We start from the raw sequence: 12023 nt of genomic DNA, 5'->3' as shown, positions 1-12023 counted from the left end.
TCTCATGCTATAATGCATGGGCCATATGTGTGGGGCTAATGATGGTGATGATTGGAATTCCAGAGCCCTGTAACATAAGTAGCCAGAAGTCAAATAAAACAGTTTATTCCAACAATGAAGCGGCCATAAAAAAAACAGCAAGAAGCCTGAACTGAATGTGGAGCAGCATTACCAGAGGTGAATCCGATCCCGTCCTGCAGCAGCAGATGATGACCTCAAATTGTGTATTTGTTCTCCTTTTGTTCATTTGTCCATAACGGATGAGTGAATGGTGTGTTTGTGGCTAGTTTAGGCATATACCTTTTTTTTTTTTTTTTTATCTGATCATTTAAGACTACCTTTAATGCTCTTGTTCTGTGATGCAATTTTTTGGTGCAGGTTAACAGATGGGTAAGTGGTCTACAGTTGCTGCCACCCCCACTCCCTGACCCTACACAATCTTCTCCAGCATTTCAATGTACAAAACCATATAAAATATTTGAATTCTCTTTGTGAATGTTCCCTCACTGATTACAATGGAGAACCCCAGAGGGGGATTCCTGGTGGTGAGTAGCTGCAGGAGGCAGCCTCATTGAAAGCAGTAGGAGGCTGACGATTATCCACAGCTAATCCCAGCTGCTCGCATGTAATCACTCATAGTGCGATCAACTGGGAGTGATCATCCCTGGATGCAGACAGTACTGTCTGTGTCCAGGGTTGATCACTCCCAGGTGATCACTGCATGACCAATTACATGCAAGTGGCCCAAAATAAGCTGCATGAGCTGGCAGTCTCCTATTGATTTCAATAGGGTTGCCTCCCACAACTAATTTCTGGGAACCCCTGCTGTGGTTTCCTGCATATAATTGGTGTCAGGCCAATTTGCAAGTGTGAATGTGGACTTCTCTTTGCAGATTTTGTATTTGGCACTTCTATAAATACTCAGGAGCTAGGAAACCATTTGTGAGATCTGGCCGTACACTGGAGCGGGAGTTCTGACTTCAGATGACCCCTGACTCTCAATCTGAAGGCTTTTGAAGGCCACATACATTACTATCCGATTGTACCAACAGCCAAGTAGTGTGAAAGTTTTCCTGATTTGGATATAAATTGAATGGGTGGTTTAGACAGGCCCATTTGATTAGCCTATATTGCTGCTGTTGGTAAATCTGAGATAGATTGGCCACACACATTACATTCAAAATGAATAAATCGAGGCAATGGGATTTTGCTCACCTGTATTTTAATATTTAGCTTCTTGCATATGCCTAGATGAGTGATAATTTTAAATGAAATGACTCGGTGGTGTAATGGTCAGAAATCTGTGAAGCAGTTTAATAAGAAAATGTATAAGGGGGGTCTTTATGTTGATTTCTAAGAGGTCTGTAAGACAAAAGATTTTAATTATTTTGTGCTTTGGTTTACATGAGTAAAATTATTTTTGTTGTTCTGAGCTTGTTTGAATAACATTGGAGAATAAACATTAAAATTTAGAAGATATTCAAAATATTTGACACTTAGGGGGATTTAATGGGGTCCATCAGGGGGCTGCTAGACCCCATTACAGTCCCCTGCGCTGGGCTACTGTGCGTTACACTGTAGTACATTCTCTCTCCCTTGCTTTATGTTGACTAAACTGCTGACTTGTTTTGGTTAATGATACATAATAGAATACTGCTGGTCTGTTCATAATGTTGCTTTTTTTTTAATTTTTATTTTTTTTGTAGTGTTTAACATGCGGGAAGACATTTAAGAAGCTCTGGTCCTTGCATGAACACAATAAGATTGTACACGGTTACGCAGAGAAGAAGTTCTCCTGTGACATCTGTGAAAAGAAGTTCTACACGATGGCGCATGTCCGCAAGCACCTTGTAGGTGAGTATCGCCATGATCATTTACATAACCTGCAGAAGCGCAGAGGCACCAACAAATGGCTGTGTGCCTGGACCTTTGTTTGTTTAGAAGCACAAAGCACAGCAATTTTAAGCAGCCAATCAGGTTGCTGTATTCAGCTGATGGCAATAACGAGATTGGATTCTGTTGAGATAATAAACTGTCGCAATAAATTTGGGTTTCCCCTACTGGCCTCTCCATTCTTGTCATTCAAGTCTTTCTACAGAGGGTTTGGGGAAATGTTCTACGTGCTTCTCATTTTTCTCATTTTGTTGCATATGCTTTCCTACAATTGTGTTGCAAATTTGCTGCTAATATGTTGCCTGAGTTAACCAATGCAAGCCGGCAACACCGCACCGTAACCACATGAATTACACATGCTTGCAGAGTGGCTCTGGGGTGATTTTATAAACCTGAATGGACCTTATGCATCCCATTCACCCATATATGCCCATCAAGCACAACCTGTGGTATAGGTTTTACCACACCGTAGAAGTATTTACCGACATTGGCCATTGTTAAAGGAGAAGTGCACCCAAAGCTCATTTGGCTGTACTTGCATAGTTACATAGTAGGCGAGGTTGAAAAAAGACACAAGTCCATCAAGTCCAACCTATGTGTGTGATTATCAGTATTACATTGTATATCCCTGCATGTTGCAGTCAATCAGGTGCTTATCTAATAGTTTCTTGAAGTTATCGATGGTCCCCGCTGAGACCACCGCCTGTGGAAGAGAATTCCACATCCTTGCCGCTCTTACAGGAAAGAACCCACTACGTAGTTTAAGGTTAAACCTCTTTTCTTCTAATTTTAATGAGTGGCCACGAGTCTTGTTAAACTCTCTTCTGCGAAAAAGTTTTATTTCTATTGTGGGGTCACCAGTACGATATTTTTATATTGAAATCATATCCCCTCTCAAGCGTCTCTTCGCCAGAGAGAATAAGTTCAGTGCTCACAACCTTTCCTCATAACTAAGATCCTCCAGACCCTTTATTAGCTCAGTTGCTCTTCTTTGTACTCGCTCCATTTCCAGTACATCCTTCCTGAGGACTGGTGCCTAGAACTGGACAGCATACTCCAGGTGCGGCCGGACCAGAGTCTTGTAGAGCGGGAGAATTATCGTTTTATCTCTGGAGTTGATCCCCATTTTAATGCCAATATTCTGTTTGCTTTGTTAGCATTGCATGCCATTGCTGAGCCTATCATCTACTAGGACCCCCAGGTCCTTTTCCATCCTAGATTCCCCCAGAGGTTCTCCCCCCCAGTCTATAGATTGCATTCATATTTTTGCCACCCAAATGCATTATTTTACATTTTTCTACATTGAACCTCATCTGCTATGTAGTTGCCCACCCCATTAATTTGTTCAGATCTTTTTGCAAGGTTTTCACATCCTGCGGAGAACTTCTCCTGTTCATCACAGGAATGCAGTTTATTCTGCACTCCTATGACCCGTTTTCAACAGACAGCAGGCTGAAGCCCACTGTCGGCTGATATCACAGCCGGTCCAGGCTCGGGAAAGATCGTGACCATATGGTCGGGAACCCCCCACATGCCTGGACCAGCACCTGACGAGCTGCTGAGAGTCTGAGCAAGCTGCTCCCACCCCCCTTCCACAGCCCAGCTCTTAGAGCAGACGGGGGACAGATGCACCCACCTAGGCAAGTCCCAGACTTCTCTTCTTAATTCATGGTTTGGCTGTGGGGGGGGGGCAGTTAAAATTCAGCTCTTCCGCCTGCCGTTACCGCCCCACCTGTCCATGTAAACAAGGCCTTTCTCTGCAGACTGCTGGATGTGTAGTAGAGGTGATTTGGTCTGCTGTAAAGGGGAAGAAGAAGCTCAGTGAAACAGTCTGTGTCTCATCAGCTCAACAGTAAAAAGTTTTGAAAAGTAGTTTCATTAAAAAATTGAAAACTCTCTAAAATGTGTGCAACAAATGAAAAAAATGGCTCCAATAGTGAAAGGTCTATTTACATTCTTTCTCCATACTACAGATTGCATGTTAGGAACTTTATATTGATGTTTAACATTTTTTTTTTTTTTCTGCTTTACAACAGCCCACACGAAGGACATGCCATTCACATGTGAAACGTGCGGAAAGTCTTTTAAACGCAGCATGTCTCTGAAGGTCCATTCTTTGCAGCACTCCGGTGAGAAACCCTTCAAGTGTGAGGTGAGAGTCCAGAATTTAAGCCAGCAATATGTATGAAGTTAGCGCAGAGATTTTACGTTGAGGTTCAAAAGCAAATTACCTATAGCAGAGGTCATCAACCCTGTCCGCAGGGACCACTAACAGGCCAGGATTTATGTATTACCTTGGGGGAGATGCAGACAAGAATACTGCAATCACTGAGCAGCAAATGATATCACCTGTGATTGTATTTCAGTTATCTTGCAAACCTGGCCTGTTAGTGGGCTCCGAGGACAGGGTTGATGACCACTGACATATAGGCTCCCTTGCCGTTAGATCTTTCCCTCATCGCTGACTTAAGATGTCTTTTTCTGCGCTGTGCTGCCTCTGAATGGAGGCAGCACATCTTGGTAGAAGCAGGGGGTTTGCTTCCTCATGTAAGAGCTGCCTCCCTGTCGAATGGTCAGGTAATGATAAAGAATCAGCAAGAGAGATGGGGGGGGAAGCACGGATCCAAAGAATGAAGAAACCAAAAGCAGGGAGACCCTTACACTGCAGATCCTTGGGTGCCACTTTCTCTCCAGCCAGGAGAACAGTAAGCAGCACATTAGTGACCTCAACAAATCTCACTCCAAATCTAGTAAGACTAGCAGTCAGAGGCAGCAGTGCCTTACATGATCTCACCCTGTGGGAATACAATTATGAGACTACAGAGCAGGAGAGTACACTGCTACATTTTATGGGGATATTGGGACAAATGGTAGACTTTCCAGGATATTGCTGTAGGCAAAACGAACATTTCTAGGTGTTCCCTATAACAAAGGTAGGCCATTACCTCTAGATGATCGCTGTTAAGTGAGAGGAGATCATATGCTCCCCCGTACCTGGAAACTTCAGGGATTTACATCAGCTGAGGTGGGGGGGGGGGGCATGGCAGCCAAATTGCTGGGTAGGTGAGCATTAGTTAATTGCTGCTAAAATGTTTCCATGCATATCCTTAAACTGTTAAAAAAATAAATAAAATTAAGATCTCAAATCCAACAAATACTGGCTAGAAAAATATACAACCATTGCCATTTTCTTTAATATGTTCAGTGCAAACAAAACAAAAATATAAGTTTTGTCAGCAGGGTGAAATTCAAATGTTTTTTTGTGATTGACTTCTATACTGTACAGCACACTTCTCTAGTTTGCTAAGCAAATCTATATGCTTTGTCTATTTACAGACCTGAATAGCTCAAGCCCAGATTGCACATACAGTTAAAATGAGACAGGAGTGATCTTTCTTTCTCTCTCCCTTCTTTCTCTTAATTCCCTCTTTCTCTCCCTCTCTCTCTCCCTCTCCATCTCTCATTTTATTGGTGCTCCCTGCATAGTTATTTGTAAAATATTTTATATAAATAGAAAAAAATCAAATAGATTTTCTTTGACTGTATAGCCATTTTTTATATTTTGTATGGAGTGTGGTAGGGTTATAACCCCTTTCAGATTTGAATTGAGTTAAAGCTACTCCTGATTCTCCTCCCCCACACACCCCTCACTCCCTCTAACTAATCACGGGCATATTAATTAAATTAAACTAAATAGCCCTTTTACTTCCAATAATGCCTGATCACATGACATTGCAGTCCCACGTTTTCTCATCTTCTGCACGCAGGCGGCAGGGACCCTTTTTTGGGTGTCCATGGCACCGTGACGTGAACACATCCTATTGGTTGTCTGGTGACAGGGTCCTTCTAGAATCCGAAAGATAGACTGAAAACGCAATTTTTATTTATACAGTCTTGTTACTATCTTGCAATGTTTCTTTAGGACAGGGGTCTTCAAAATTTTCTAAACAAAGGGCCAGTTTACTGCCCTTCAAACTTTAGAGGGGGGGGGGGGGGGGGGGGATTGTGGCCAGCGGGAGCAGGAACTGTCCTGACATCAGTGGGAGTAAACAATACTCCATCATTGGTATTAATGGGAATGTCATTGGGAGGAATAGTGTCCCATCACTTATGTCTTTAGGAGGAATAGTGTCCCATCACTCGTGTCTTTGAGAGGAATAGTGTCCCATCACTCGTGTCTTTGAGAGGAATAGTGTCCCATCACTCGTGTCTTTGGGAGGAATAGTGTCCCATCCCTCGTGTCTTTGGGAGGAATAGTGTCCCATCTCTGGTGTCTTTGGGAGGAATAGTGTCCCATCTCTGGTGTCTTTGGGAGGAATAGTGTCCCATCTCTGGTGTCTTTGGGAGGAATAGTGTCCCATCTCTGGTGTCTTTGGGAGGAATAGTGTCCCATCTCTGGTGTCTTTGGGAGGAATAGTGTCCCATCACTCGTCTCTTTGAGAGGAATAGTGTCCCATCACTGGTGTCTTTGGGAGGAATAGTGTCCCATCTCTGGTGTCTTTGGGAGGAATAGTGTCCCATCACTCGTGTCTTTGGGAGGAATAGTGTCCCATCTCTGGTGTCTTTGGGAGGAATAGTGTCCCATCTCTGGTGTCTTTGGGAGGAATAGTGTCCCATCACTCGTGTCTTTGGGAGGAATAGTGTCCCATCACTGGTGTTAGTAAGAAGTATAGTGCCCGCTGTCAGTGGCAGGAACTATGCCCCTGAAAATTGGGGAAATAATGCCCCAAGGGCTGGATAAAAGCAAGCAAAGGGCTGCAGTTTAGAGATCACTGCTTTAGGAGATATTTGCTTCAAATTTTTCCCCTTTTTATTTTTTTTTTCCTCAATTCCTTCCAGAATTGTCATGAGCGGTTTCAGTACAAGTACCAGCTGCGGTCACACATGAGCATACATATCGGCCACAAGCAGTTCATGTGTCAGTGGTGCGGGAAAGATTTTAACATGAAACAGTATTTTGATGAACATATGAAGACCCATACCGGTAAGGAAAGTAAGGAAATTCATTTAATATTGTTTTTCTCCCCTTTCCCATCATATCACACCCACCCCTCCATGCCCTTAATCATTCCTCATGCTGGTGTCACACCATCTTGTGAGTCCTGACCCATGTGGTTGTCTGTGCCATGTATCTATTAAAGCTGAACGAGCTCCGGGCGCACAAATTTTACTTAAAGTGGTTCTAAAGGTTGATGTTTTTTACCTTCATGCATTCTATGTATGAAGGTAAACAATCTTCAGTGTGCAGCTCCCCCCTAATACTCACCTGAGCCCCATTCCGATCCAGTGATGTGTACGAGAACAGAAAGCCCCCCCCCATTGGCTCCGCTGCTGTCAGTCACAGCCTGGGGATGGGGCTGAGCTGTGCTCTGTGTGTGTCTCTTGGCTCCTACACACGATCGGACTTTCCGACGGGAAATGTTCGATGACGGAAAATCCAACCGTTTTGGATTTTTACGCTCCATCGGACAATTGTTGTTGGATTTTCCGCGGACAGATGTTGGATGGCAGGTTTTAAAATTTTCAGTGAACAAATGTCTGTTGTCGGATTTTCCGAGTGTGTGTACTCAAGTCCGTCGGACAAAAGTCCAAAGTACAAACACGCATGCTCGGAAGCAAGGAGGAGCCGGAAGCGGTCGGTCTTATAAACTGGCGTTCGTAATGGAGAATTACCATTCATGACGCGGCAAATTATCAAATCTCCAAAAGCAGCCAGCAGTAGATCATTATTAGGAGGGATCTGTTGCTGCACCACTGCATTAAGGAGTCTAAATCAATTCTCCAAATTACCAGATCCACACAAAAACAATAAAAAAAAAAAATTGTAAAAGTGAATAAGTACGGTATATATACTGTATATATCATTTCTCTCCAGGTTGCTGCAATACTCATTTCAAATGTATGGTTACACCCCTCCCCCCCAGCATTGTGTGTCATGACCATTGTGTCCCCTCCTGTGTAGTTTTGCTCATAGTAAACTTTTCTCATAGCTTGGGCAAATTACATTTATTCAGGATTTAATCTCCAAATACAGAAAGGCTTCTTCACAGTAAGAGCTGTGAAAATGTGGAATAGACTCATGCAAGAGCTGATTCTGTCCAGCTCAGTAAATTGCTTTTTTTAAAAAAAAAAAAAGCATGCTAAATGTACAGCAAGAAATTTAAAAGCAGAGATGTGAATACGCTCTTGCAGAAAAAAATAAAAAATAAACATTAGTTACATAGTCTGGTTGAAAAAAAAAAAAAAGTCCATTTAGTTCAGCTTATAAAAAGGGAAAGAGAAACGAAAAAAAAAATCATACAAATCCCGTATACAAAATCCTATAACCATAGTTTATCCAGAGGAAGGCGAAAAAAAAAAAACCCCAGCAAAGAACGATCCAATTTGCTCCAGCAGGGGAAAAAAAATCCGAGAGGCAGTCGGATATTCCTTGGATCAACTTTACCTATAAATGTTAGTATCCTGTTATATTATGTACATTTAGGAAAGAATACAGACCCTTTGCTTTTAAAGAAAAAATAAATAAATAAAAAGGGCCTGTATTCTTTCCTAAATGTACATGATATAACAGGATACTAACATTTATAGGTAAAGTTGATCCAAGGAATATTCAATTGCCTCTCAGATTTTTTTTCCCCTGCTGGAGCAAATTGGATCGTTCTTTGCTGGGGGGTTTTTTTTGCCTTCCTCTGGATAAATTATGGGTATAGGATTTTGTATACTGGATTTGTATGATTTTGTTTTTTTTTTTTTTTTGTTTGTTTTTCTTTCCCTTTTTATTGGCTGAACTAAATGGACTTTTGTGTTTTTTGTTTTTTTTTCCAACCAGACTATGTAACTAATGTTTTTTTATTTTTTTTTCTGCAAGAGCGTATTCACATCTCTAGTTTTAAATTTGTTGCTGTACATTTAGCATGCTTTTTTTTTTTTTTTTTTTTTTCATGCGGTATACAATGAATGCAACTTAATGGAATTTTGATGTTTTTTTTTTTTTCCCTTTAACTTAATACTGTATAATGAATGTGAACCACACCTAAGGCCCCTTGCACACAGGGCTGTCCAGCTGCAGTGCGTCCGTTTTTTTTTTTTTTTTAGAAGCTTTAAGGCACACAGGAAGGGGACAGGTGTAGCATCCAGCCCCACTGTACACAGCCTGTCAAAGTTTAATGGAAGGCTGCGGCTGGACGCTGTACTGAATGGTATGGAGTTTTAGGGTTCTGTTCCAGGTCACATGACTTATACATTCCAGAACCTCGTTGTCCTCCACTGTAGCTGCAGCCTGTCATAGACTTTTTTTTGCCCTAGTAAAACCTGCCTATCGCATCAGGGCAATATAAAGAGCCTTGGAAAGGAAGAGGGTCAAAGAAAGAAATGCTGGAGATATAACTCCAGGCAGTGCAGCCCAGGATACATTCAGGCTTACAAAGGGATAAAAACCCCACCAAGAATGTATTGACAGCGCCCCTCCACTCTCAACAGCAGCTGTATATGCCTTACAGCTCCTGAAGAAGCCACATAGCGAAACATGTAGAGTAGGGTGGCCACCTCATCAGCTATATATGCCTTGCATCTCCTGAAGAAGCCACATAGCGAAACATGTAGAGTAGGGTTGCCACCTCATCCCTTTAAACCTGAACACATATGAATTACACAGGTTCTGAGGCTAATTAAATGCAGATAAGGCAACAAATGAGTTTAATTACCACCTTAATCAGCCACAGAACCCGTGTAATCAATATGTGTTCGGGTGTAAAGGGGTGAGGTGGCAACTTCTAATGTAGAGCCAAACAGGCATTTGTACCGCTACATATAGCCTATTTGCATATTATTGTTCCTTACCATGATAATTTTATGTTTTTCTTTTATTTTTTGAGAGTTAACATTGTTCAATCTTATTAACATTTGGATATAAATAAAAAAAAATCTTTTATCAAAAATAAATATCTTTTGGCTATACCTGTGGCAGCAATAAAAGTCCCCCTTTTTCCAGCTCTTCCCTAAAATAAGAGGAAACCTTGTGTTGGCTCCATATTGCAGCTCGGAGCGTACACAGGGCTGAGAACGCTCCACCCTCCCCATGTGACAGTATTGAGTACAAGTGGCCAATCACCAAGCACCAGCTCTGTCATGTGACAGGAATGGAAGTTGCATGCTTGCCCGGGCCAGAAGGTACTCGGAGGTTGAACGGCATGGCGGGGGGAACAAGGAGAAGGTGTGTATAAGCTGCTGCACGGGTGGTATTATTTTATACCTGTTGCCTTTGTTCTGTATAAGTAAAGTACGTGTTTATTTTAAAGGTATGTCTGGAGATTTTATTTCGTATTTGTTGTTTCTTTGCTTTTTTTTTTCTCCCCGTCTTGACTTGTTTTATACCGGTGTAGGTGTTGACTGCGGTCCTCTCTCTTTTTATGTTGCAGGAGAGAAACCGTTCATCTGTGAAATCTGCGGCAAGAGCTTCACCAGCCGGCCCAACATGAAGCGCCACCGCCGCACCCACACGGGCGAGAAACCTTACCCCTGCAGCGTGTGCGGCCAGCGCTTCCGGTTCTCCAACATGCTGAAGGCTCACAGGGAAAAGTGCTTCCAGGGCGGCAACCCCCCGACCCCTGGCAGCCCCGGAACAGCGGCCAGCCTCTCCGCCTCCTCGCAGAGCGGCAACTCACCGGTCCAGTCCAGCCCGGGGCTCTCGCCGACCTTGCCGCAGCACCCCCTCTCCCTGCCCCTCCTCCATTCGCTTCCCAGCATGCCTCCCCCGTCACATCACCTCCCGCCCCCGCCTCCGCTCTTCCCCGCCGGCCGCATAAACAACAACTAGACCAACCCAGGAAATTACCAACCTGCTCCTCGAGACAAGACTGTGGCACTGCGGACATCTTTTTTTTTTGTCTTGGCGTCCTTCTGTCACGCGGGGATGTGACGGGGAGAAGGAAGCCATCATGTGACACTCTTTAGCGCTCATGTTTGCACACGGCGTACCCTCCGGTTTGAAAATGGGCGTGGGCCGAGGCCTGCAAGCCTGTCCTGTTGCTACTGTGCTTTTTCTATTTGTTTTTAGTACATATTTTAATATGGTCGGTCCTTTTTTTTTTTTTTTTTTTTTTTTTTATATCATCGTCTCTTGTTTTTGTCCTTCATGTTATAAACTGCCTCTTAAGTATTCTACTGGAAAGGTCAGGAGAGACGGAACCAGAAGCTGGTTTGGGTTCTTTTTTTTTTTTTTTGTCTTCTTCTGTCCACCTGGAGCCGTCACGCAAATGAGGGGAAAAAACCAAAGTCAGCTGTCCCTGCTATTTTTTTTTTTTTTTTTTTTATGGAAGATACGAGGAATCCTTGCAGGCGGCGGATGCCCGCGCTCAAAGGAGTTGGAAGGTGTCCTGCCGACAGTTGCTAAGCAACGGTGGCTAATCTGTGCGCTTGTGACCGAACCGCCGTTCCGGCACAAAGAGGAATGTGGAGACCAGGAATCCAGACCATCTCTTTCCTTCACGCTATGCGTTGGTTTATTAAACAGGTCTTTGCACCCCAGCTATTGCTTCGTGGAAGTAACGTCCCGTCCCCCCCTTTCGCTCCTAGACATTCTGTCCTCAACATTTCACCTTGGCTGCAATACAAGGAGTTGTATCCCATTACCTGTCAATGCTAACCAAGATCATTTTAACTGTTTTTTTTTTTTTTGTTATTTTACTGTTTGTATTTTTTGTTTTTTTTTTATCTGTGTTGTGTTGGAGCTTTATGCTTTTTTTTTTTTTTTTTTGTTATTCTGTTTTGGAATTGCAGGAAAAATGATTGCAATAGATGCATTGTTTTCAAGAACCGGTCACAATTGGGGTCATGCAAAAATCGAAATATTCTGTGATAATATAAAAAAGAAAGGAGAAAAAAAAAAAAAGTAAATTAGATGCAAACCTGGTCACTAACATTTCATATAAGCTTGACATCTCAATATTTGGTGCTTTTATTAAAGCAGTATTAAACCCAAAAGCGAACATTTTTATTATATTGCAGCTTAGCAATTCTTAGATGCGATGGCTGCATTTTTTTTTTTTTTTGGGGTTTTTTTTAGGCTTTCTTCTATTTTCATCTAGTGATCCAGCCAGTAGGCCTGTTTTTGAACAGAACAAAGCTCCCTT

At 42.6% G+C, this 12023-nt stretch overlaps 1 protein-coding gene across 1 annotated transcript in view; it reads left to right on the top strand.

The window, feature by feature from the left end:
• Nucleotides 1–11804, top strand: part of ZBTB47 (zinc finger and BTB domain containing 47) — a 49457-nt gene extending 37653 nt beyond the window's left edge. Inside the window, exons 3-6 of the mRNA XM_073629483.1 lie at nt 1707–1854; nt 3930–4045; nt 6733–6877; nt 10311–11804. Of these exons, the coding sequence (XP_073485584.1) occupies nt 1707–1854; nt 3930–4045; nt 6733–6877; nt 10311–10708 (807 nt within the window). The 3' untranslated portion in view covers nt 10709–11804. The remainder of the gene's footprint in view (nt 1–1706; nt 1855–3929; nt 4046–6732; nt 6878–10310) is intronic.
• The last annotated feature ends 219 nt before the right edge of the window (nt 11805–12023 follow it).

Source organism: Aquarana catesbeiana, linkage group LG05, assembly GCF_042186555.1.
Source record: "Aquarana catesbeiana isolate 2022-GZ linkage group LG05, ASM4218655v1, whole genome shotgun sequence".
NCBI lineage: Eukaryota > Metazoa > Chordata > Amphibia > Anura > Ranidae > Aquarana > Aquarana catesbeiana.
Note: the sequence above shows the minus strand (reverse complement) of the source record. Positions and strands in the feature narration are given on the sequence as shown.